The sequence below is a fragment of the Emydura macquarii genome, unplaced genomic scaffold, assembly GCF_026122565.2.
Source record: "Emydura macquarii macquarii isolate MOO-44397 ecotype Brisbane River unplaced genomic scaffold, CSIRO-AGI_Emac_v2 contig_1348, whole genome shotgun sequence".
NCBI classification, from domain to species: Eukaryota; Metazoa; Chordata; order Testudines; family Chelidae; genus Emydura; species Emydura macquarii.
This window is the reverse complement of record NW_027131485.1, coordinates 19,861,376-19,888,396: the sequence shown is the minus strand read 5'-3', so window position 1 is coordinate 19,888,396 and position 27,021 is coordinate 19,861,376. Positions and strand designations below refer to the sequence as shown.

General features: G+C 42.7%; 2 protein-coding genes across 4 annotated transcripts in view; one reads left to right on the top strand and one right to left on the bottom strand.

Moving 5' to 3' along the window:
• Positions 1–11,118, top strand: part of TXNDC11 (thioredoxin domain containing 11) — a 121,292-nt gene extending 110,174 nt beyond the window's left edge. For both annotated transcript variants that reach the window (XM_067551326.1, XM_067551327.1), the window contains one exon: positions 10,440–11,118. In XM_067551326.1, the coding sequence (XP_067407427.1) occupies positions 10,440–11,085 (646 nt within the window). In that variant the 3' untranslated portion in view covers positions 11,086–11,118. The remainder of the gene's footprint in view (positions 1–10,439) is intronic.
• A 25-nt stretch (positions 11,119–11,143) lies between these two features.
• On the bottom strand, positions 11,144–25,114 carry SNN (stannin). Of its 2 annotated transcripts, none has more exons than XM_067551329.1 (2): positions 24,978–25,114; positions 11,144–14,121 (listed from the first exon to the last, which is right to left on the bottom strand). In XM_067551329.1, exon 2 carries the CDS (start codon positions 14,027–14,029, stop codon positions 13,766–13,768), a length of 264 nt encoding a protein of 87 aa, XP_067407430.1. In that variant the 5' UTR covers positions 14,030–14,121; positions 24,978–25,114; the 3' UTR covers positions 11,144–13,765. The 2 variants fall into 2 exon arrangements, with proteins under 2 accessions (XP_067407430.1, XP_067407431.1); XM_067551330.1 differs by having other exon boundaries at positions 24,888–25,096.
• Positions 25,115–27,021: the final 1,907 nt, after the last annotated feature.

Genomic DNA, 27,021 nt, shown 5'->3' with positions numbered 1-27,021 from the left:
ATGCCCAAGTTCTCAGCGGCCCTTTTTAGAAGGCCCTGATGGGCCCGGAAGTCAAACAGGAGCTCTGTGATCCCTGGCCTCTACGTTGTCCGGAGATGAGGAGGAGGATTGAGGAAGGGGCCGTGCAGAGGGGCCTTCCTCACGGTCTGAGTCTTCCTCCGTATCATGCCCCTGGGTTGGCTTAACCGGCAGGGGTGCTGGCGGGGCCGCCGAGGAGTGCAGTGACGTGGTGCCCTGGGCCACTTGTGCATCCCATGGGCTCCAATAAGGCCATTGCCATGGCCTTTGGCCCCATCCCGGTACCAATATGGGGTGCGGCTGGTTTGCTGTAGCGTGCAGGCCACCTGAACTGCCAGAGCGTCGCTTGCCACCACGGTACGGTGAACGGCTCCGTGAAGACGAAGATGTCGACTGCCGCCGACGCCTTCGGTGCTGGCGGGAGGACGTAGCCGAAGAAGAAGAGGTTGAGGACCTGCCCCTGCGCCGAGATGTTTTGTGGCGCCATTTGCCCCCTCAAGATCGGAATCGGCGTTGGTGATGGCTGCGTGGAGCAGATCTGGACCGCACAACTGCTGGGGCTGTCGGTGCCGGGGCTGTCAGTGCCGGCACGGTTGGTGGGACCACAAAGGACGGCAGTGCTGTAAAGTCTGGGACCGGTGCGGAGACTGGTACCTGGACCCTTGGTGCCGATGATGATGCTGGACCGGCGACAGTGGACTGCTGTTCCTGGATCGGCTGCTGCTGCAGGACAGGGATCTCGAACGGTGCCACAACTGACTCCGCACCGGAGTTTGTGAGCCCGAACTGCAGTCTCTGCCGTGGTCGGAGCTGGATCTCTGACGACCCCGGTGCCAGCCTCGTGACCGCCCATGGTGCCGCGGTGCCAAGGCGCTCGACGACCTAGAGTCAGAGCTCAGAGGGGAGCTGACGCTCTCCACCCTCCGTGACCGTCTGGGAGGAGACTTAGATTGTGGATGTCTCCACCCATCAGGGTCACCCAGAGTGGGTTTGCTCCGAGACGCAGGTCTCTGAGCCCTCGGCCGAGGTGGGGACGGAGGCGTGGACATGGCCATGAGGTGCGTGCCTCAGTGAACGCCTCCGGCGTCGACGGCCCTTGCGGAGGCGCTCCCCCACCCCCAGAAGTCAGGGGAGGCTCCCTGTGTGGAGATGCCAGTGCCAGAGTAACCTCCACGGCACGTAGCTGGGGCGTCTCCTTGATCTCTCCCTGCTGTCCCGGTCTCAGGGAGGAGTCCATAGGTGCAGCCTTGGGCCGCGTTTCTTCTTGGGCACCTTCAGCCTCGGTGTCGGAGCACTCCGCACCGACAACACGCTCAGTGCCGTTGGGGACCGTAATGGTTCAGACGCTGGCCGGAGCGCTGACTCCATCTCTTTTTGTGTCTGGGGCTTAAAGACCTTACAGATCTGGCACTTCTCTCCTATGCTGCTCCCTGAGACATCGGAGGCAGCGGTCATGAGGATCACTCACGGGAAAGGCTTTAGCGCAGAGATCACAGCTTTTAAAGCCCGTAGAGCCAGGCATGGCTCAGCAGGAACTCCTAAGGGTACTTACTCTAACTACTTAACTGACTATTAACAACTACTTAACACTCTAACACTAGAACTTCAAAGAACAGTCTAACAAACAAGCTAGGGTAACGAATGCTACTTGCAGACAGCAAGAGGCAGCAGTTCCAGCAACCATCACAGGCGGAAAGAAGGAACTGGGGGCCTACGGGGCCAGCAGCGCCCTTTATACCGTGATATGAGCACGACACTCCAGGGGGCTCCTGGGCTGGCCCTCCGGGGCTTGCTAAGGAAAAAAGTTCCAGGAATCTGTGCACGGGGTGCGCACACACCTATGTTGTAATGCATATGAGCAATCACTCAAAGATAGAACTGGAGGGAAGAGAATGAGAGGAAAAGAGGCATGGTTAAAAAAGAGACCGAGATCTCAAAGAATCAGACAATGGGCTCTTGCAGTTAGATGCAAGACTGCATCCTGGTTTTCTATCTGTCAGAAAAGGCATGGGCTGAGGTAAAGGGTCAAGCTCTTTCCTAGTTAAACTAACCCAGATCTATTATTTCTCAATAAGGGAATTTTTAAAATAAACAAACAATTGAGTTAAAAACAGGTAAGAATTTAAATGAAAATAGAAAGTTGTCTGGAATATATTTTTAAAAATTCTAATGGGCAACCATTAAAAATAGAAGCAATAAAAGTAGAGAAGTTGGGAGTTAAAGGGAAACTCATTGTGTCCTTTGATCATAATGGTTTCCTCTGGCCTTAAAAAAATTTGTGACTCTTTTATTTGTAGCTCATACGACTAGCCTGCTTGCTTACTTTATTATATCCTTTCTTATGATCCTTATGGGCCCCAACAGGGGCTGCACACTAACCTACTTTCAGGCCTCCTGGCAATATGCTTTTGTCAGTAAGGCCAATGCATCCTTCAAAGAAATCTCAGTTATATGCATGTTAACCTTTTCCTGCAAATGGAGGAAAGAATTATTGATCAACAAGCTAATATATTGTGGCCCGTCTGCTTCATCTTTTATGTGACTGCACCATGCTGCCCTTAACTGCAGATGAAATTGATGTGGAGACTCATTTGGTTTCTGCATTAGCTCATATAAAATGTGCTTTGTAGGGTTCATGCTCACATTTCTGGCTTGAACCCCTTAAGAAAGGATATAATAAAGCAAGCAAGCAGGCTAGGCCTATGGGCTACATACCCTACTCCTTTGTGTCAATTGCTGTATTGTAAATTCTTTGGGGAAGTTTCTTCCATGTTTGTAAAGTGCATAGAATCTTCTTAAATAATAACAGTTTAATATCTGGTAGAATTAAAGAGCTTCTCATTTCACCCAGGCAGAACCTTCTGAACCTTAACTGGTTAAGGTGAAGGTGTTTCGTGTTTCACCTACCCCTCCATTCTGAATTGGTATTTTTACACTGTTTATCTTTTTCTTGCTTGCATGTGTAGTAGCAGCTGTCACACAGCACCTAACTTCCTAGCTACGCAGTTTGCCACTCTCCCATCTTTTACGGAGGCAGAAAGCCCTCTACAGTTCTGTAATATTTCTGGCCCCTGTAAACTTGTTAGAGAAGATGTCAATATTATTCACAATCTCAGGGCCGATTCTACACATTTACACATGGAAGTAATTTTACAAATGGGAATAATCCACAGATGTCAGTGAGAATACATGCTCATGTGATTAAAATTACATGTGATTAAGTGTTTCCAGGATCAGGGACTACATTTTCCTCTGTAAATTATTATCTGCTGAGGTGTGGGCAGTTTCATGATATTCTCTCTCTTTATAGAAGGAATTTTCACAGTAGAGCAAGTTTCAACAGAGGGAATATTTACACAATTTTCTTAATCAGCCAGGTTCTCTCTTCTTGTGTGCAAATTGGATCTCATTTTCTCCTTGTTTCTTGCTCTGTTAATGAAGTCATTAATCCTATTTTGTGACATCATTGTATTGCCATAAAAAATATGTGACGTCATAAATGCAGCATTATAATATCACTCCAGAATCAAGTAGAAAAAGAATCTAGTCTGAGGGGGAGAAAATGGGTAGCTGAAAAAGCACATATCTGAAATATACAAAGGGAGGTAGATACATTTATTAAAAGTTTCCTTGAGCAAGAAACCATTGTTAAAACTGTTTTGAAATTGTACTGTCTTTAATATGAGATTGTCATGTCTGCATATGATAAGTCAAGCTGGAAACATAATCTTTTGCAAACACTAGCCATTTTCTTGTATTGTTCTTCTGCAGTGTTTGTTAAAGGTGTTTTATTTTAGTCTACGAATATATCAAACGCTATGCTACAGACTTCAAGTGAAAGCCACACATTTAAACCAAGTTACATCATGTTAAGGATTTCCTGTGTAAAACTATCATTGTGGTTGGTGAATGATTTTCTCCTGCAATCTGCATTTAATGTTTCACAAAACACTTTGGTATAAGTGCAATATATTTTTGAAGTATTAAATAATATTTTGGGCAAATGTCAGAGTTACTTCATTTGTCACCAAGATCTTTAATGTTCTTGGCTCTGCTTCTGTTTTATAGTAGCAATGAACAATCACAGTGCACTGCTCTAACTGCAGAAAATGTTAGTATTGCAAGCACCTTTTTTCAGTCTGACTCATCAGCAAGCCTTTGACCTTTCATAAGGGAAGTGCTAACTGCTGAGTTAAATGTAACACATTAGCTTTTTGCTGCTTGCTTAGTGTTAGTTTATCACTAGTATTTTTTTCCTGCTAGTGTATTTGAAACACTTTGGGGGGGAAAATTTTATATATTGGCTGAGATCTATTACAAGCCAATTAAGTTAGCTTTATTTCTGTTGTTTTTGAAGACAAATCAATTAACCACTAGTTTATTCCTTCCCCAGCATAGTTTCACAAACTTGTTTCTGAACAGGTCTCCTGCATCCAAGTGGCTATTACAGAAAGACATTTTAAACAGATATGTCATTTGGACTTTGCCCTCCCAGACTCCAAAAGTATGAGAGAGGATTTATTGCTTTTCGATAGTATTTCATATTCTTGTTTCTGTTTATCTTCTATCACAGAGCAATAGCCAGGGGGACTTTTTTCTTTAAGAAAAATAAAGTTCACATTTGGAATAGAGAGTAAAGTTATTATGAACATTTCTTCAGGCAGATTTTTGAAAGAATACTGTCTGGCTTGTTTGACCTAAGAACTGACTTGCCATGGCAGTTGGGGCCATGTTAAAAATGTTGTTCTTTGGATTATGTTGGATTTAATTTTTTTCTTTTGCACTAACTATTCCACATTGCCCTGTGTATATATAATAAGGTTGTCCCAACGCTTCCAATTTTAAAACCCTTTTTACAGTTCCTTTTAACGTTGCCAAACTGTAACCAATTGGGTTGTAATTTTACATGCTGGCTGTGCACGTTGGGTTGAATTTTTGGGTAAAATTTCAGCTAAAATGGTTTAGCTGTTTTCAAGACTGGGCTAGGGAAATATAAGTGGATTGCCCATGTTAAAAAAGAATCTGGCAATCTTTACTTTGAATAGCTCTAGTGCCACAATTCTTTGAAGAAAGGACTTGAAATCTGATTGGGAGGGGGATTGGCTTTAATGTCAGGGATATATGCCTTTTGCCAACTCCATGATAATCTGTCCAAATCTGGCTAAGCCGTAAACCCCGTCTATAAAAAAGGCGTGAGTCCTGTGGAAAAATAAGTATGTGATCACGTAATTAAAAACTATCATAATTAATATGCTTTTCTACCTGAAATGGAGTAAACAGAAGTGCCATAAATTAAATGAAGTAAATAAACAATGTAATATTGTATGAATGTTCCATACATCAATAAATTAGAGTATTTTCCAGGATTTCATAGAAAGTATCTTTTGAGGCCGCAGTGCTGCTTAATAAATTCAATGTAAGTACATTCTCTCTCTCATTTCTTTCCTATGCATAAACAACTAAAGCAGCTGAGGAGGCATTGTTTTAGATGATTTGGAAAGGTATTTGGAGTTGGCAGTTGTGTCCATTTTACAGAAATGATAGCAGTACATTTTGTGAGGCATTAGGTACTAGTTAGATCTGGGAATAGGTGGGATGGAGGGTATCCTATTCTGACCAGATTTTCTCATGTCCACTCCAGCCAGGAAAATCTAATGTATTTTTCAACCCTCATCTCATTCTTTTTTTCTGTAATTTTTCTGCTCCAGTTTGGAGATGTGCCTTGTAGCCCTTTTGGGTAACCTCAGATATTGGCCACCTTTTTAATGGTGTTATTGATTGGTCCAGTGTCACCTACCATTATGATGTCCTGATCTGGCTTTGACCTCTTATCATTGTTTTTTTTGCAGATATTGTAGTGACACACAGCATACATTCATCCTGATGCTTAGCTAATTGGCTTAATTGCTGCATAGACGATTTATAGAGTTCTTGAGCTAAGAATTCATGTCAATTTTCTCTAGATTTCATTTCTTAAACAAGAACCAAAAAGCATAAGTAGCTTTGCTAAGTATGGGCCAAATTCTCAGTCTTTAATTAAGCAAAACGCTCATTGAAATAGATGGGGGTATTGGTAGATGACAGATTTTTGGCCATAATGAGTTGTTTTTCTGCTCTATCTCCATTATAATCATGATTCTAGCTTAATTTAGGTGGGGAAACTTGTGGGTGGGTTTTTTTTTTTTTTTTTTTTTTTTTTTTTTGACAGCTATGCCTTTGTCACCAATTTGCATGATTTTAATGTTAGGAACAGTGAATTTTGTGTGCTTCACTGCTGAGTCTTTAAGTAAGGGAATCTGCAGCTTCTAGCTTCTATATTTTATGGTAGTGGGACTTTTACCTTCAGTTCAGCAAAACCTCCCATTAATTCGGTGAGAACTTTGCTTGATTCACGAAGTATAAGCATGGTACTGTTTTTGCAGTTTGATTCTTTTGTGGAATAGGCAGCTAAATAGAATTCAAAGAATTTTTCATTGTTTTGTTTCATAGAGCTCTATAAGGTAGAAGACACGTATCATTTAGCCATCTTTGAAACATCCACTTGTTTTTGTACAGTAGAACACCTGGGAATGGAGATTGTTCGTAACTCTGAACAAAATGTTATGGTTGTTCTTTCAAAAGCTTACAATGGAACATGACCTTAATACAGCTTTGAACCACTACTATGCAGAAGAAAAATGCTACTTCCCCCCCCCTTTTTTTTAGTAGTTTACATTTAATACAGTATGGTACTCTATTTGCTTTTTTCTCTCTCTACGGCTGCCTTAGTGTGTACTTCTGGTTCCAAATGTGTGTGGTTGACTGGTTAGTTTGTAACTCTGAGGTTCTACTGTACTACTTGGTCTAAAGGGTATATTGTACTGACTGATTCAATACTAGGAGTGGGCTAGAGTGTTGTATCTTCTTTCTGAATAGCACGTTTTGGGTGCATTCCAAATGTAATGTTTTTACCCTTCTCACTTTGATTCACTCACAGCCAGGCTATCCCCCTCCATACTTCCTTGGGGGAAATCAATATGAGTTCATCCAATTTAATGTGTGTCATTGTGCATCTATTACATACTGTAAATCTATTTACTGATTTGGCAAACAAAGAAACTTATAGGAGGAGTGTAGCTAGTGCTTTTCAGCAAATCCTGAACTTGGGGGGAGGGAAAGGAGCTGAGTATGATCACAGTTGGAGTTATTTTCTGAATATACATGTTCCTTTACTCAGTGAAGTTCTGCAGCCTAAAATCATGAGCCCCACGCTCATTTCAACAACATTAACATTGTTTTTTAGATGCAAATCTGATTTGTTGAGACAAACCAGATTTTGCTGTTTAATACATAAAAGTGTAGCCCGGGCTCAATGTAAGATATTCCCACTTAAGAGTTGTGGAAATATGACATTTTCCTACTAATTTCCAGTAGGTGGTAATGAATTAATTTTTATCTGGAACCTGCATAGTATGAGATCTACTATATGGGGAGAGTAGTACACCTTTGACTGCATAGTTTTTGTTACCTCCTCTATTGAATTTGAATTAAAGCAAATTTATATAAAACCAGTTACCTCTGTCTAGAAAAATCAGTGTTCTGTAGTGAGAAATGTATCTTTACCACACTAGTGAAAGTTTAGTCGGGGGTGGGGGGGAGCAGCACTGTATATTTTTCCATTCAAAAATGCTGCTTTAAGACACTAAAAACCAGAAATTACTTCAACATTTTTAGCTAACGTAAAACTGTACAATCCTTTATATTGGGCCTGTTTTGAAGTCTAATTACACTATTTTGTTTAGTACCTGCAATTTAAAACCTACCTTAGGAAAAGTCATGATGGCAATGATTGTTGAGCATTTGCAAGTATGCTGCTTTTCTTTTAAAATGCCATATGGAGACTCCGTGCTGCATTTCTTAGTAATGTGCTTTGGGCAAGGACAAGAATAGAAGAGAATCTTTCTTTTCCTGCAGCTGAGTTGCAGTAGCATTTACTCTTAAACAGAAGGCTTTCCCTGCTAATTAATACTGTGGAATGTAGAGTAGGGCCTCACTGCCTTTCATACCCCCTTTTTTAAAAAATAGAAAGTTTGAGGGGTAGCTTCTCTAAGTCTCTTGTTCCAGAAAAATAAGTAAAAAGAAATCCTCTCCATTATCATTGCCCTCCTACACTTGGCCACCTACATTTTAAACCTCAGCTTATTTGGCAAAGGAAAAAAAATCTAATTTTCTTTAGAGGGACATTTAATCTGGTTCCTCCATTATAAGGGTCAATATTTCATGACCAGGGAACTGGTTTCTTAACACAAACTAAATTTCTCTAAATAATGGAAAAGCTTAATTCTTCATGACATTTAACCTATTTTCTTTATGGCACTCTGTATATAAAATAAGCAAAAAGGATTACTACACAATTGTGTGAGAGGTATTACACAACCATTTCCTGTACAAAAACTGGTTTAGCATTTGTTCCCTTTCATAAATCTGAAAGGAAAAGGAGCTGGTTACTGTTGACCTGTTATAGATTTAAGGAAATTAAAGAGTTGTTAAAAGCTACTATATTATTTGATTGTTTTAGATTTGATAAACTGTTCAGCCAGGAGAAAAGATGAGTATTGTAAACGTAAGCCCAGATTCTGTTCCTCTACCCCCAAATGCCACAAGATGCCCTAAATTTTGAAAGCATGCTGCTGTGGTCCAAATTCTACTCAGTTATAGCTGTGGTTTTACTCTGCGCATACAAAAGGTTTTCATTCTAGGAGAATTTAAGTGGGTAGTGGGAAGGCCCAATACTTCCACTTGCTAACAAAATGAGGCATGGAGGAAGTGCAATGATAAAAACACATTGCACCTGCTAGTTAATTGTCAACAGTAACACCCCTCCCCTAGTACAAGACTGACCTGTTCAGCCCCCTTCCTGAGGAATTTAAGCCTTACTTACCTTGAGGATTGTTAAAACTAGGCTTTATTGAACTAGAATGGGTGAGCAAACAGCAAAAGCAAGTTCCAGAGCAGAGAAAAATCTCCCCCCTCAAATGTCTAGGGATTGTCAGTACCTTAGCTGATCAACTGAGTGGCTGGTGTACAACAAATGGCATACCACAGGCAGGATTCCAACAATTGAAACGAATAGGTCTAATACGGTCTTGAGTTATATCCATAACCTGACTGCCACTGCAGCCTATGGAACAGTTATAAAATGCTCAATCTATGGTGCTTGCTGAATGAGCAGCCCTAGATGTCTGAGTGGTGTAGGAGGTGATAAGTGTTAGATAAATAGCTTACAAGTAAGTGGATCATTCTGGCAGTTACAGAGGGTAAATCTTCTGTAAAGTTAATTTAAGTAACAGCAGAATTTGACCCACCCAAAGTTTGGGCCTCAACCTTTTGAGGTGGTGATGCAAAATTAGTTCCCCTCTGTTGTCGAGTAAGTCTTAAATTCCGCTTGCAACACTACTGAGTTTAAGCTCCCAGAAGTGTATGCATGGTACTACCCTGGTAGGAAGGATTGGCTGTAGTTTGGAAGGTGTGGGGGAAGAAGCAGCTTTTAAAGAAATGCCTTTGAGGGATAAATAGTCTTGGACAAGTGGTTTTGCACAGTGCATCCATCAAGTGAAACTCAGGCTATGTTTACTAGAGGAAAACTGATGTAAAATCTGGAAAAGTAAGTTTTTACAAAGCAGTATTCTGAAGGCAAGCTCCCTCAATTTTATCATGTATGTGCTAAACCAAATAGGATGACAAAATAGAACCAGTTGCTTGCTGAAAGGACATCTATTTGTGAAATCTGTATTAGTTGTTTATGTAACTATTTGCTATAGGCACCAATTTTGGTAGAGACACCTTTAGAACTCCTCCTCCTGACTGAAAGTTATATGGTTCAGAATGTTAACTGTAAACTTTTTCTTCCCCTACTTTTACTGGATGCTTCACGGGTATTAACATGAAAATGAGAACTATACCTGGCTTAATACTTATTTAATGTTAAGGTAAAATACTGGTCTTTAAGTGAGAAAATACAAGATGCATCTAACTGTAGTACAGCATTGCAGAAACCTAGTTTGTTTGTTTTTTTAAAAATGTTTGACTTATTACCTCGCTGAAGTCAGAAAAGAAAGATTTATCCAATGGAACTGCATGTATAAAACTTAAAAGCTACAAGCATGCTGGGTCATGGTGTGGAGAGTTAATTTCTGGAGGTATGAAAATATCTGCCATCTTAACTTGGCCTTCTACAATGTAGGTTATACTATATTATGGAAAAAAATCAAAAAGTTTTAGGATTCTTTGCTCAAAACTAAATGTGCAAATGGTAGTTATATAAAAGGGACATCTAGAAATGTAGTTTGATGTAGCTGTTTAAAAATCTAAACCAATTTAGTGTTCAGCTAAATAGCCAAAGTCATTTTAAATGCACTAATCTAAACTGTATGTTTTCACAGGAAGGATAAAAGTGTGAAGTTTCCTGAAGATTTTTTAATCACCCTTCCTAATCTGCTTAAATTCATTTTACATCACTCAAGTCTACCATCAGCTGCATCTGAGTCAGAACCCTGCACTAAAGAATGTCCACAGAAAGAGACAGTGTTACAGCAAGGGCATATCTCCTACTTAAAGAGAGAGATTCAGAAATTGAGATCAGAAGTCAGTGCACTACACCAGGCTCAAGATCAGCTAGAAGCCCAACTTTCTGAAGCCAGAAGAGAAGAACATAGACTACAGCAACAGAAGCATACACTGGAAAAGCAGCATGGTATCCTCCAGCTCCACAATGAACAGTTACAGGCACTGTATGAACAGAAGAACAGAGAATTAGAAGAAATGGCTGAAAAGCTTCAAGAATTAGCAGATGCTTCAGAAAATCTCCTCACAGAGAATGCTTTACTAAAAATCCTGGTAGCATCAATGGAGGGGAAGCTAGAGAACAAAGATGAAACCAAGAAATCCATTCAGTCAGAGGAGACTCTTTCCAACCACAATACTGGGCCAGTTCTAACTGCTATAGACAGTTTACATGACAAAGAGAGGCTTAGTGTTAACAATATTGATACCACTGAGACTGAGCATAAAGAAAACAGGACAGAATAATTGCTTATGCTTTGGGAGATGGTGGTGGGGGGAACAAAATCAGGAATGACACTATTAGGAAGGTATTTATGCAAATTTTATTTGTTGTAAATAAAGTATTCCAATGGTCTAGGAAAAGGAAAAAAAAAAACCAGAATATTTCTGTAATACTTTACACAATTTACCAGATCTTGAAACCTAAATGGAGCTATGGAAAACACTTTCCACTTTACTATTGCACTAATTTGATAGCCATTTTATTAATTTAACCCAGGTTAAAAATATTAAATTAGGAGCAGCAGTGAAGCAGCCTACTAAAGGACCCATTTTTGCACTGGCTTCCCCTCATGGCTCCTAGAGGAAGAGTTTATTTAGGAACTTTGACAATTTATTACTTTTCTAAGAAACATCTGAAGTTAACCATCTTCACTGCATTTTGCCTTTGTTTACAAAATTGACTAGAAACATTGAGTTTATTTGGTAAACTTAAAGTCAAATGGTTAAAATATTCCTTTATTCCTATTCTAGGATTTCAGCAACTTTGTATACCATTTCTACATGCTCCATGATTAAGCTTTAACTACCTTAGAACCTTAAGTTAGGGAACTGGTTTTCATAGATTTTTTTTTTATGGGGAACAAAAGTAGGCAGACTAATTTCATCCAGCCTCCTTCTGCAGCCTGCTAGTGTTCCCCTCCAAAAAAGGGAGGAAGAGGGGACAAAGGTTTGCTTACCAAACAAGTGAAATCTAGTTGCTGACTGCCCACCCATTTATGCAGTTAAGAATCCAGTGTGCATGTACATGCCAATGCCTCAAACCACAGACTGAAAATGAAAATTGGCATCTTTGGCAGCCAATAAGTGTACAACAGTTGCATTCCACACTGCATCGAGAGGAAGCAAACTCTCATCCATTAGCAGCAATGGATTTACTTAGCCAAACCGTGGCTTTTGCAGTGACACTTCATTTTCCAGCCTCAGTTCAGTCTGTGCATACACACAAGATTAAGAATGCAACTCAACAGCCTATACTGAATGAGCTAGCAACTTAGTACATAAATGGACCAACTCATTTGCTTGCCGCCAATGCCATTAAGAATAAATAATGTAGTTATTCCAGATGTATAAGCCATCATTCAAATCAGTGTTTTGCATAAGACTGGTTCCCACCCTATGGCTGGTGGTGGTTGAACTTTTGCGTTATCTACAGCTTCTCTACACCCTCCCCCCTCTTTACATCTCCCTAGCAAACTGAGATGCAGTTTAAATTTAAAAAATTCCTTAGCTACATATGAACTTTATCTGGAAAAAACTGGGTAGTTAGTGAAATATGCAGGCCTAAAGATTAGGAAATCTAGAATATTTTAGCCATGGTTGAATGATTGTTCAAAACCCATGGTCCTGTTTATGGTCTAATTTTTCACTCCAAGCACCTGTTACAGGTTTCTCTGTAGTAAAGGGAAGGGAAAGGTTAGGAAATGAGGTCCTTTAAGTAAAGGTACTTCAGACTGCACCAAAGCTAAAGGAGGCCGGGGAACACACACACCCTACCCCCACCCACAAATAAACAAAACAATCTCCCTCTAGCCCTTCCCTACCACACCCAACTTTTAGTTAGCTGTTACAAGACAGATTTCAGTCTGCCCTGTAAATTAACCAAAAACACTTGTCTACAAGATACATTACCTGTAGACAATTTGGTGTCTTCAGACTAAAAAGTTTGTACAGTTGGCTGTTTAGCTTCATGTTTATGTATGCCTCAACTGCTAGGTACACATGTAAACAGTGGTTATGGGGGGAAAAGTAGTTACATTAATGCCAGTTCTAGTGAAAACACCACTTCTGTAATTTTAACATGCTTACTAAGAGGGGAAGATCTGCTCTACTGCTATTTTTAACTCCTCTGGAAACCTTCTGAGCATGCATGAAGTAGCCATCATTAGTTCCCAGATTGGAATCTGTTAAAATGGCAGTTTCCTTGCAGTAGCTACATGGCTAGGACAATCACAGTATTAGCTCCTTACAGCTTAATCTACCCTAAAGAAAGATGTACAGTTCCTTCCTTATAACCCATATACTTTCTGCCTCAATCACCTTAATGAGATTATATATTACCTGCATTCAGGGAAAGTGTTCTGAATCAGTCCTGTAAGAAAATAAAGCAACCATTCTGTGTCTATGATTCTGCACTCAGAACGTCATAGCAGAAACTGACTAACTGCAGATTTGGTTTTGAAGGTCTGGAATCCCATCCATAGTCATGTGGCTCAGAAGTCCAAATGTGTGTTACTAAGAATTACTTCATACCACTTCCATATGCTGGATAACAAAGCCAGAACTCCTGGCAGCCTATTTACAGTTCACAGTTTTAAGTAGTTCACATTACAGTAGTAGTTCCATCAAAATAGGCTCAGCTAAACATTCAAGTAACAAAAATGCTATTCATCTTTTCATGCCTGCGTGCGTGTCCCTGTGTGTCCATTGCCAGCAATGGACTTTACACCAAGGAGTTAAAATACAGGATTGATGGATTGTGTAGTTTTAGTGCATGCAGTGGCAAGCCAACAAAACCCTAACTTTGAAGTCTTATCAAGATGTTTTAAGAGAGCAGTATGTCTATGTCCAATTTCTTCACAGTATTAGTTCTGCTGGTTACAGACATCTTTAATGTAGTCCAGATTCAAATCTGTGCTGCTGAAAGTTAGCTGTGAACTTCTGTGCCATTAGGAGTTAGCTTTGCTTTTCTCTCTACACAAGGTCCTTTAGCAGAATACTGCACCAGAAGGAAAGGCTCTTTGGTTTCTCCTTCTCCCACAATGCTCTCTTCGTCTTCAGACTGGCTGATCCTTTGCAGACGCAGGTAACACCAGCAGCCCAATATCAAGGCACCAAGAGCAGCAATAGCAATCAGAATGACTATTACAGTCACCACTCCAGTGGTTGGGCTGTGATCCATAATAGACATGGTCAGTATTTCAGTTTAATTCTCAGATCTTAAAGATGGTTCTTCAGTCCTTGCTCTCAGTTTTGAGATGGCTGAAGCTGCATCTAGAATTCCTGAAATATAGAAATAAGACATAATGCAATTGTACACAGATATTACATACTTTTGCATTGTTCAGTAGCTTTAGTGTTACGTAGCTGGTACTACAGAATTTGGCAACCTATCCTTTTGCTGATTGGTACGCAAGTTTGCCATTTTTTGGTTTTGCTCATTTGCTTAAAAAACCTGCTGTCTTTCATACACAACAGCCTTTCAATTTGCATGGTCATACATTAGAGGTGTTCTTCTATTCCCCCATCATTTTTACCTTAGCTTTAGACTCAGTACATGTCCTACTGGACCAGAGTCATGGATAACTCAAGAAAATCATTACGTATGCTTATGGATCAATATCCTACTGCTGAAAGCACAAGATGGAGTACTAGTGGGTATCTGCTACAGATCACCAAATCACAAGAGGGAACAGAATAACTGCCTCCTTACCCACTTATCTACAATGACAATGGCCGGGGGGGGGGAATCGATCATGGGAGAGTGGAAGTCTCATTCCAGTACTGAAACAGTTTCCAAACTCAGAAGTGTTGCAGCCAACATGGGGGAATTCTATATTAGACTTTGTCATAACAGCAAAGAACTGATCACACAATTGAAAGTTAATGGTAGTTTCATGTACTTCTACGCTACATAAAAAACCCTAAACCAACCCACACAGCTCTGGCATAGAGTCTCAGCACCTGGGTCCCTTGACTCTGGCTTGCAGGGCTAAGAAGAGCAATGCAGACAGAGATCTGGCTGGAACCTGGGCCCTGAGACCTTCTCCTCCCTTGCACACGTTTCAGAGCCCAAAACATCTACATGGTAACGTTTAGCTCTGAGCCTGGTAAGTAATGAAGAGCACAAGTCACTGATTCAGAGTGATCTAGATTACTTGTTAAACATGGAGTAAGCCCACAATATGCATTTTAATATGGCTACATGTAAGTGTGCACATCTGGGATCAAAGAATGCAGGTCATACTTACGGGATTGGGGACTCTAGCCTGGGACACAGTGACTCGGAAAAAGATTTGGGGGTTATGGATGATGAGCTGAACATGAGCAACCCCTCTGATGATGTGGCCAAAAGAGCTAAAGCAATCCTGGGATGCATAAGTAGGAGTAGCAAGGTTATTTTACCTCCTTATTTGGCACTGATGTGACTGTTGTTGGAATATGGTGTGCAGTTCTGGTGCTCACAATTTAGGAAGAATGTTGATAAATTGGAGAGAGTTCAGAAGAGCCACAAGAATGAGTAAGGGATTAGAAAACCTGCCTTCTGTGAGACTCCAGGTGCTCAATGTATTTAGCTAAACAGAGGCAGTGAAGGGTGATTTGATTTGTCTGAAGTAACTACAAATATTTGATAGTGGGCTCTTCAATCTAACAGAATGATACAACATGATCCAATGCCTGAAGGTTGAAGTTAGACAAATTCAGACTGGAAATAAGAATTTTTAAATGGTGAATAATTCACTATTTGAACAATTTACCAAGGGTTGTCCTGGCTTCTCCACTGACAATTTTTAAAATCAATCAAGATTGGATGCATTTCTAAAGTATCTGCTCTATGAATTATTTTGGGGAACAATAACTGTGACCTCCTGTATAGCACAGGTCACAATGGATGATCACAATGATCTCTTCTGGCCTTGGAATCTATGAACTGATGGTTACAGTAAGTTCCTGAATGGATTTTATCTGACCTGAAGAGATGATAGTCAACACACATTCTCCAATCAGACACTCAAGCCTAGTCATCTCTGAAGTTCACCTAAAGCAATAAGCAGTTAGCAGTTCTAGGTAGGGATCAGACTGCAGTGCTTCCTCCGCCCCCCATTTTTAGAGAGAAAATGCTGGAAAAAACAAAGATGATGCATTAGAGCTGTGGCACAGAAACTAACCTGGACTATTTTCTGTATCATGAATGTCAATGCATACAGCCAAAATTAGCTATATTCTTGATTAGCAATATTCTTGGGAACACCAATAAAAAAGGAACTCTCCCCAGCTAACGAATATTAAAAGTTGAAGATACTTTAGAACTTGACCAAAAACTTATTTCAAATGCTTGACAAGTCAGAGAAAAATAGTTGCTTTAAACAGCAGTTGGCACAAAGCCAGCAAGTGTGAAAATGGTGCACAACAGCATCAATTGCCATCTGCAGCTTGGTTATGTGGGAAAAAGGATGACACCACAATCCAGCTGCTAAGTTTACTTGTATGTTACTTCATTCCTTTCATCAGGTGTCCCCACTGCAGTGCCATCAGAAGCTTTATGTTCACCTCTGCCATATCTAGTAAAGGCAGGAAGCTTATTTCCCCGTGTAACTCATGGCTTCCATGTCACTAGCTGAGCTTTGAGATGGAGACTGACCTTATGTAGAACAACAAATACTATACGCTTGAGGTAGGATTCCAGATGGTTTTGAACATTTTTAAATATGCACCAGCTTTTATGTAGCTTGTTCTTGCATATACGTTTGCTGGTGACCATCTCATTCTGAAAACTGCACACTCAAGAGTGCTACATATAGCTTACCCAATCCCCACTTCTGCATTTTAAGCCACTCGTTGCTTTGCCTTTCATTAACAATAAGCTTGGACAAACCCTGGGTCCCAAGGGCGATGTGAACAGCTTCTGTGATAGCCTGGCAGACACTGATATTACTTAAAATTTGAGGAACCCCTTGGGAGTATCTGTGCCTTCCTTCAATAAGATACCTGGTGTGGGCATCATCTTGACAGAACATCTCATACAGGTTGGTGAGCCTATTCTTGTGTTGCTCATGCTGCAGGATATCTGCTGCCTTATCCCTCCCACCAATATTTCTATACAAACCCAACTAACTCTCTGCCATCATAAGTGACTTTTACAGAATCCAGCTTGGAAACCTGGAACTACACACTTTCTATCTCCACCCTGCACACCAGTGGTTACATTAGTGCCATTTTATCCTCACTTTGACATTTTGATTTAAGTAAACTGACATCTAAGACAGGCACACATAAAAAGCTATCACCAACTTTGCATGGCTTTGTCATATGCCACTACTATAGTCCTAGTTTTGGATTAATAGTTATGTTATTGCAAGAAGCGCTATAATGTAGTAACTTAGTTGAAGATTGCCCAGCATTCTTGTATTCTGTAAATTAATACTAGTGAGAGCTATCAGCAAAGAGGTTCTAGGTCTGCTGCCAGTATCTCTGAAGGGTTTGTCTCTTTCAGATTCCACTTCTTATGTTTCTCAGTGCAAAGTACAGAGTAGGAATGGAATTGCATGGTTAGCAGTCAAATGAAATATTAAAATCCAGCTCTCTGGAGAGAATGTTTTATATGGGGCCTCTGAAGTATTTGTCTTAATGCAGGACCCCACTACCTCTTCCCCAACCTTATATGTAAGATACTGGTCCACCACCTTCATCAACAACCCAAATTCTCAGTAGCTTGGGCTTTTACTTTAGGTAAGTAGCCTACAACTAGTTCCAAAGAGACTAGTTCATTCTTAGAATTTCTCTGAATCTGGGTGAAAGAATCTGAAACACTGAGCATATTTATAGCTAGAAAATGCTGACTGCCTCAGAAGATGTTAAGTTCTAGCAGTTCCAAAGATTACTTCTGATGAATTTAAATGCCTACCAGACTTATGTGTCACAGTAATACTCCACGGAAGGGAAGATTTAAATTCAGCCAGTCTCAGTGCAAGGCAGGAATATGAAGAATGCTACCTCAAATATTGGAGTAAATAACTATATCAAAAGGTTAACTAACAAGTGAAACAGACTTTGGATAGGCTAGACATATGGGACTTTTTGCACAAAATTTTAAATCTTCCCCCTAGATTGGGGGAGTCGGGGTTGGAAGAGAAGGGAAAGCAAGTGACCCAAGAGGAGAACACTGTCATCTAAGGAGAGGGAGGAGAACACAAGTCTTCACTTTTCTTATTCATTCTGCAGTGTAGCCATCCCCTAAAGCAGGTGGTATGACTGCTGCTCATGTAGGTACATCCCTGAACTAGCTTTGATCTAGCTAAATTAAACCTCTAAGTAAATCAAAGCTAGTAGTGTACAACAGGCTGTGGCAGCAGCATGAACTAGCCTCCTGATTTCACACCACCACCTGGGACCCTGGGTAAAAATTTTAGCAGTGCAGCTGTGGTACTGGCTAGCTGCTCTTGTTACTTGAGCACTGACCTAGCTGGAGCAAAGCTAGCGAGCTCAGGTATATGCCAACGTGAGCTGCAGTCATACCTCCTGACTGCAGTGTAGGTACTCTTACTTATGACAAGTGGTCTGAGTCTCCCTTGCTAGAATTCAGGAGACAGTATGGGGAGGTCTGAGCAATCAATTGGTTTGTGTGTTTCTAATGGATACTGTTAATCAACATGACCAGAATGGTATTTAGAAACAAGTCTGTTTCAGAAGTAACCTGGGTTGTCTACACTAGTGGTTCTCAACCAGATGTACATGTACCCCCAGGGTAATGCGGAGGTCTTCAAAGGGGTACATCAACTCATCTAGATTTTTGTCTAGTTTTACAAGCTACATAAAAAGCACTAGTGTAGTCAGTACAAACTAAAATTTCATACATACAATGACTTGTTTATACTATTCTATATACTATACACTGAAATGTAACTACAATATTTATATTCCAGTTGATTTATTCAGTAATAGTGTGTTGTGACACTTCAATATTTTTATGTCTGATTTTGTAAGCAAGTAGTTTTTAAGTGAGGTGAAACCTGGGAGTATGCAAGACAAATCAGACTTCTAAAAGGGGTTGTGATGGGACGTCTGTGCCCTCACTGGCTGCTAAGGGGTTAATCAGCCCTGGGGAGGCTGTGTGAAAAAGAAGAGCTGCAAGGCAGAGCAGCCTCAGTCACTCCCTGGAAGTTGCAGGCTGGGGACAGCTAGCCCCTGGATAGAGCAGTGCTGAAGGCAGGGAATGGGAGAGCTAAAGCCAGCTCCTCATCAGCTGCAGGGACTTGAGAACTGAGGCTCTTTGCCAGTCTCAGGGCGTGTTGTGGCTGTACGGAAGTGGCCCAGGGAAAGGTATGGATGAGTTGGAGGGGATGCAGCAAGTAGCTACAATCTACAGGGTCCCTGTGCTGGGACCCAGAGTAGTGGGTGGATCCCCCCTGCCCACTTGCTATGGGGAAATGGCTGTACAATGGGCTGCAGTGGCCACTGAGGCAAGTGGCTACACAGCAGACTGCAAGTCCCCCAAAAGGTGGGGGAGAACAGAGTGTGGCATAGCCAGGATGCAGCAGCCCAGGGAGTGACGGCAGTGAGGCACCACCAGTAGGGGAGTACACTGGTGCGCAAAGCTAATCCCTGTGATGGCAAGCAGGAGGTGCCAGAATGGCATGTTCATCCCATCACAGCCACACAGTAGTCTGGGAAAGTTGAGCCACTGGCACACTGTAGTAATAGTTCATACTCCTAGTAGGGACATACATATAGTCTTCTTGAAAAGTTTTATGTAAGGAAAGTGCACTGTTCCAGGTTATTGGAGTTTAGCTCCATTATTTGTAGTATTTTAAATTAATCCCCACCACACACTGGATCAAGATGTAGCATGCTTAAGACTAGGGGTAATCCACTATTTTGTCAAAGTGAAAATTTCTTGGTCAAGGTATAGTCAAGTGATTAGCTATTGTGAGTTCACTGATTAACTCCCCCTATTCAGACCTGTTCCAAAGAGGCCTTGCTTTACTCTTGATAGTGGCCAGGCAGTGTTTAAGATACCACTAGTTAGAGAACTTTTTGCTAGCTGCATCAGCTTTTAGAAAAGCCAGTAATGTTCGAACCCTATGTTCTACACAGCACATATCCCTGATTTTGTAATTAAGGGGAGGGTGTAGAGAGGCAAGCAAAAAGGAGAAACCAGTGTAGCTTGATAAAGATGAATAGAAGCAGATTATGTATTTAGAGACCAGGTAGGCTTCTTTGTCAAGAAAGACAGCAGATTTCTGAACTGCTGAACATTCTACTGTTAAACAGTATCTGTTAAATACTTACAAGTGGGAATATACATCAGGGCTGTAAAAAGCTTCTAAAGAAAGTTAAATTTTAAAAATGTAGATTTAATATTTGAGTGTACAGCCAGAGTTGTGCACTTTTTAGAGAGTTGTAAAAGTGGCTGAGATTTCAAGAGTGCCTATTTTTAATTTAAGTGCACTTTCTGTAGCAGAATTTTCTTTAAAGAATTTTTGGAAAGAGGCTTATGCCTCTTAAATATATCTACTATGGTATTTTAACATCTGGTTTGGCCATTAATCAGATTAATGAAAAATTAAATCCAGTATTTAAGGCAATTGCAAATTTAATTACTTAAAAACCCTTAAAATAGGGGGTGTGTTATAATGGGGAGCTTTCTTTTAAGGATGTACATTTCATTTAACAAAGGTAACTGTTTAAACTATTCAAGTTATATCCATTAACCATTTAACCAATATAACTGTCCCCACCACACACAAACCACACTCACTCCTCTCTGCCCCCGGGTAGCACCCCAAACCCAGCTCCATGGGGGATCCCACATCTCAGACCTGTGGTCCCCAGTGTTTCGCAGCAGTGTGCTCTGTAGCACCTGCACCAGGGCCTCTACCTCCCCAGGCAGCAGCAGCATGGTGGCCTCCACCTCAGTCACCATGGAGATCGAGAGCCCGCCTGCCAGCTAACTGATAAGAATTAGTCTTACCAGTAAAACAAATACTTATGGTTAACTGCTTGATATTTGATATCCCTACTTTCTTTAACGGGAGTAAGGGGAAGGCAAACTAAAGCATATTTTGCACATTTTTCTTGATAGTCACATTTACTTTAAGTGGCCCATATGTCATTCCAAATAAATGCAATGTGAATTTGCAACACCACTTAAGACTCAACATTAGTACACTGGTGTGTAGTTCAGAAGTCAGGAAGAGACCAAGGGCAAAATCCATTAGAGCTGAAAGTGTCATTTGGACACCAATATGTACTGGCACCTTCACTCCCAACCTCCATGTCTCGCATTTTACAAAAGCGAGAGTCCCTTTCTGTCGTACATGTTTCTATGCCAATACAAACCATAATTGGAGAAGGTTCCACTATTGTCAATGACCAGCATATTGTGTTTAACTGAAAGTAATCCTCATTTGTCTGGATTTTGTTTCATACGATGGCAGCACTGGCAGAGCTGCAAATTAAACTAAATTAATTGTGACAGATTACCATTTCATAAACTTTCATTTAAACAGGACTCTTTTTATGTTAGTCCTTTAACGCAGACTCTCAAGGGCAACTTTCTGCCATGAAATAAGCTAGTTTTTTCACCCGTAACTAAACTGATCACCACTCTCCTCTGTGTTTCCTGTTGAACAATCTTCAAAAGGAAACCATCTTAGCTGTCAAGTAGCTGGTTAAAAATATAGTTGTTAAACCCTAAATAAACCTAACAACTGCTATTCCTACTCCACATTCACTTTTCAGGTCTACCACATGCACTGGAACTGCCTGCATATATCTAGTATCCATTGAGTGTCTTAGGACCAAGTTAAAATCAAATAGGTTTTTACATTTCTATGATCAAAAGTGAATGAAGACCAGAGTGATACTCAAGTGACACTTTTCCATAAGTTACTATCCATCATCTAAGCATATTTAAGATGTTACTAGAGAACACACTATTAAGGGGAATTTGCATGACATGTTTATTCCAACACTTAAGGCCTGCTCCCACTGACATCTCTTGACTTCAGTGGCAGCAGGAACCCAATCTTTAGTTGAAGTCAATATACAGGCCATGTTTACTGACACAAATTGTTGTGAAAATGAAATCCATCAAATTTGATGGATAGGGATATTTGGCCAGTGTCCATTTACGTCATTGTGACGCACCAATAAGAGGTTTAAAATTGGAGTGACTCAATACACTTATTGTAGAAAGAAGATGCCTGTGTTCAACTTTGTTCAACTGTTAGTCAAGCCTTGATGTATTAGGTGTGCTAGAACCAACGTAAGGAAAAAAATTCCTAATGCCTATTGCAGTGGAATACTGAACCCATCCCCCTACCAAGTCAGATACTCAACATCTAAGGGTATGTCATGTCTACAAAGCAGTTACTTACTACAGCGACAGAAGGGATTTTTTCCCCCACTGCTGTAGTAAATCCATCACCTTACGAGGCAATAGCTAGGTTAACCAAAGAATTTGTATGTCAACGTAACTACATCTACGGGTGTGTGTGTCTGTGTGTGTGTGTGTTAGGCAGACCTAAGGATGTCACACAGAGCATGATATTTTTCACAGCCCTGGGCATTGTAGCTAGGTTGACCGAAGTTTTAAGGACAGACCAGGCCCTACTTAGCACCAAGTCCTTCACTCCAAAAGAACTGTCCTGGCAAGGTGTTTCATTAGGATACAAGGTTAGCCCTCCCCTTTTTAAACAAAATTAAAAATCTCATTAATTTTCCCAAGCAAAGGCTTGATACCATCACATTTTAAGTCATTTAAGAGGAAACACATTATTAGCTGTTTTTTTATTTAAGAGATCCATGGATTTCAGTAATTCAAAATGTTTTTAATCTATAAGCTACCAAAAATGAAGTGCACTGAGAGATAGTAGCTTAACAGCCCCTGATCCACCTAGTTAGTCAAATCCAGTCTGTCGCAGCAGCTGAAGACAGGAGAATTCTCTTGTCAACATAGTTGCCACCTCTCAGGGAGGTGGATTACCTACACCACCAGGAGAAGCCCTTCCCTTGGCACAGGCAGCATCTTCACTGAAGTGCTACAGCAATGCAGCTGCACTCCTTCAGCATTTTAAGTGTAGACCTGCCCTCGGGCATATGTCCTCTGTCAGCATTTTCCTCCACTGGTCAGGATTGCACTGTATTGGTTTCTAGAAATGCTGCATCAGAGAAAATAATCTTTTGCCCTTAGTCTTTCTAACTGTCCTGTGTGTGCTGATATTACAAACTATATATCTGCACACACAGTCTTTGGTGTAGAGATAGTACAAAATACCAAACCTCAAGTTTTACCATCTGTAAGTAGGTTAGAAAGTCTGGTGGTATGAAGCAGATTCCTATCTGTTACTAGCTGCATGTACTTCTCTGCTGACTAAGTATACTGAAAAGCTAATATATTGTCTGTCTACAAACAGGTCTGCACCTGTGTCACTGCCAGGAAGAAAATGTGCTATATAGTACTGTCAAAATTCAAAAAAATAGGGAGTCTATACATACATCTATACTATGTTTGCGCTATAACAACCAAGATGTGCAGACAAGTTAGTTTAGTATCAAGACAGTCCAATTAAGTTATAACCAGAATACAAAAAAATGTAAATTTCCAGATGATCTGGAAGGAGGGGAGGGGTTTCCATTTCCTAAACAATGCAAGATATAACAGCTTTTCTTTCATTCAGAAACTACCCCATCAAGTTTAGCAGTCCTTAATATTTACAAAATTCCCTGAGTTGAAAACTCACTCCCCTACACAACTAATTCCACGCCATAAGGAGTACCACTGTAAAACTGCTACGCATATATAACCAACAATACTGAGGCAATCAGGAAATGCAACATAGCAATGGAGTTTTAATATGCCTTTTAAGATTTCATACTTCACACCACATGGGGTGGAGGAGGAGGTGAAAGAAGCAGAAAGAAAACCTCCTTTGCCTCCTGCATTTTGAAGCACGTCAACCTAACGTAAGTTGGAAGCAGGGGTGCTGCATTTGTCAGACAGCAATGTGCATTTGCCACAAACCACAGCCACAAGGTGAGACTGTGTTATGTGTATGGGATCGGCTGGGGGCACATGGAGAAAAGCGTGATGTATCCAGACAGCGCGCCGAGAGAGGTGCGGAGCTCAGAGGGTGGGACTCTGTGCCAGCCGTACTCTAAAACCCAACCACTCCAAGTGTTTTCAAAACAGAGGAGCCCGTGACCCAGCAGAGACACGTGAATCACACAGCGGGGGTGGTTTGCAGTGCGACCTGTACGGACGGTGCAAAGAAAGCACTGCAGAAGAGGGTTTTATGTTGTTGGGGGGCGGAGGCAAGGCAAGCATCAGGCCGGGGCGCTGTAGCTGCGATCCCGGTTAACTCCCCGTTTCTTGCGAGCGGAGGCGGGATCCCCCTCGTCGCTCTCCTCCTCTCAGACACGGGGAGGGGCGAGCTTTGCTGCTGGCAAAGGCCAGGCACGATCCTGATGCGAAGCCGCGAGGGGGGAGCTTCAAGGCCGCTCGCCGCCTCCTCCTCCCCTTCCCCCTTTTGTTTGGAGGCTGCATTCGGAGCCGATATCCCCGCCCTCCAGACGGGGGTGTGTGTGTGTGTGTGTGTGCGCGCAGGGGAGATCGAGGCAGCGGGACCCGCCGCAGACACAAAGCAGCGCTACAATGCAGGCTCCTGCGAGGGGCTTTCCCTACCCGATCCCACCCCATGGCCACAGCTCCTCGACGGTGTGGGGATGGCGCGGGGAGAGAGGGGGGAATCCAGCCTCTAGGAAACAACAGCTTCCCCCGCCCCATCTCCGGCACTACGCGGGGAGGGGGCTGCCTTGCAGCCCGACGAGAGGCAGAAGTAGAAATGGCTGCTGGACCTACTAAAAGGCTCTGGGAGGGGAAGCTACCTCCCCTCCCCCCAGTACACACACACACACACAGCCGCCGCCCCCCAGTACACACACGACACGGTGCGCGAAGAGCAGCAATCCGCTTTCGCCCGCTGCATGCAGAGGGGCGACCCACCGCCCTCCCCGCGCTGGTGCAAGCGGAGCTGCGACCCGCCTACCAGCCACCGGGCTGCGTGCGAAGGACCGGCCCACTCCTTCCGCCAAGGCAGAGCAAGAGCCGCCGCGGTCGCCGCCTTCCCGGCGCTCACCCTCGCTCGCTCCCGGGCGCGCCGTGCCAAGCACCCACGCAGGCGGCTCACTCCTGGTGCCCCCGTGCCCAGGGAGCGCAGCCGGCCACGCACCATCCCGAGCGGCGCCCACAGCAGAAGCTGCTCCGCTGAGCCACGGCTCGGTCGGTTGCGACGCGCGTGTGACCCGAGCTCCGCCTTATATAGGGGCAGGGGCGGTGCGAGGACTGCGGCCAATCCGCGCTCGGTGCCTGGACCCTGGCTAGCAACAGCTGACGGAGGCGGAGCCGGGGGGCGGGGGCTCAGTGACGGCGGCGAATGGAAGGTTTCCAGCCGCCCGAGACCAGCAGGGAGGGCTGGGAGAACGCCCGGGACAGGGCGAAGCAGAGCCCCCCCTCCCTCCCCAGAGCCCTCGAGCGCCGCCCCAACCCCCCGGCACCAGCCCGACCCCTCCCCCCAGAACCTTTGAGCGAGCCCGACCCCTCCCGCCCGGAACTCTCAAGCGGGCCCCGGCCCGGCCCCGCCCCTCCCCCTTTACTCGCGCTGCTGGCGAGGGCCCCGGGTTGCATGGGTCCCTCCCGCTTCCAGTTCCCAGACCCACCTGGGGCCGGCCAGGGCAGGTGAGGGCCCGGCTGCTGGGGGGACGCGGAGCGGGGCCCAGCTGCGGCAGGCTCCCTCCAACTGCCTTTTGATAAGGGGGGAGGGAATAGGCCCTTGGGCCCCCCCCCCCAGCGCCTGTGGGGTCAGGCTTCCCAGGGGGACGGGCTCGGCTCGGCTCGGCTCGGCGGGAGCCCGTAGTCTAGGTTTGACACTGACGTGCCTTGGTCCCCGCTCCCCAGGCTCTCACACCCCAGGCCATTTTCAGGCTGTTCTTAGTGTTCTCTGCTAGCGGAGCCTCTCATCTCACCAGCCCCCTCAGACCTTGCCACAGCGGGGCGTGCCGGGGGTCTGTCACAGCAGCCTGAGATTGGAAAGGGACAGGGGCATGCAGAAAAAACCCACCTTCAACGCTGCATGGTCACACGGGCAGTGCTGCAATAACCCCAACAGGTTTGGTGTTCATCGTTCTGGATAAGTATACAAGCTTCTGTATGGTTATCTAACCTGCATATTGCAGCATAGATACATAAAGCAGGACCAGGTAATCCAAATTAAACACCTAGTTTGCTCTGAAGAAGGGAGTGCAACAAACTATATGAGTCAGTCTTCGCCCTTTAATTTTTCAGCTGACTTAATCAATAGCACCAACACCACAACCCCCACATTCAAAGTTCTTGCCAGCTTCCATTGCAATTCAATGTATACAGACACTGCAGAGCATTTTAGAACAGTATATTATGCTGAACCCTGTACAGTTGTTTATAAGGAGGGGGGAAGCTACCACTTTGAAAGGGGAATTTATTCCATGGTCCACATATTTTTATTCTAGTAGCCCCTCAGTCACAATCGGCCCCATTATGGTAGGCTTTGTACAAAAGATTTGTAAATTCTTCAATGCCTTTTAGTATCAAAGTGTACTTTATTTGTATGGCAGTATCAAAAGGTCCAAGCCCCCGTGGGCTGGGCATTGCATGCACAAACCTAACTAAAACAGTCGTTGCCTCAAAGAATTTTACTGTTTAAGTAAATCTCACTAGGGATGTAGCTTTTCAGATCTATGTTTAATATTAGTTATTCCCTTCCAAATTTCTGTTATAGCTAGTACTCCACCTTTTTGGTATCCTGATTATGGGGTTTTGCTAGCCTTCCTCTGAAGCATCTGGTACTAATTGCTGCCAGAGGATACTAGCATCCATCACTCACGGGTATGATGTAGGATGGCAGTTCCCAACAATACACAACCCAGCTTGTTCCCAAAAAAGCACTTGAAAAGTTAGTTTAAGGTTGATTTAAATGCTCTAGAGAACCCTTCTAGAAGAATCCCCTTCAGAGAAAGTTAGCCAGTTTCATCATCTTTCTCATCTTGCATTTGTTTTCCAGAACTTGCATAACTCCTTGCCTGCTTTTTTACAAGGTGCTGTTTACTTATGGTTTACTTTTAGAGAGTTGAATAAAACATCTGTGT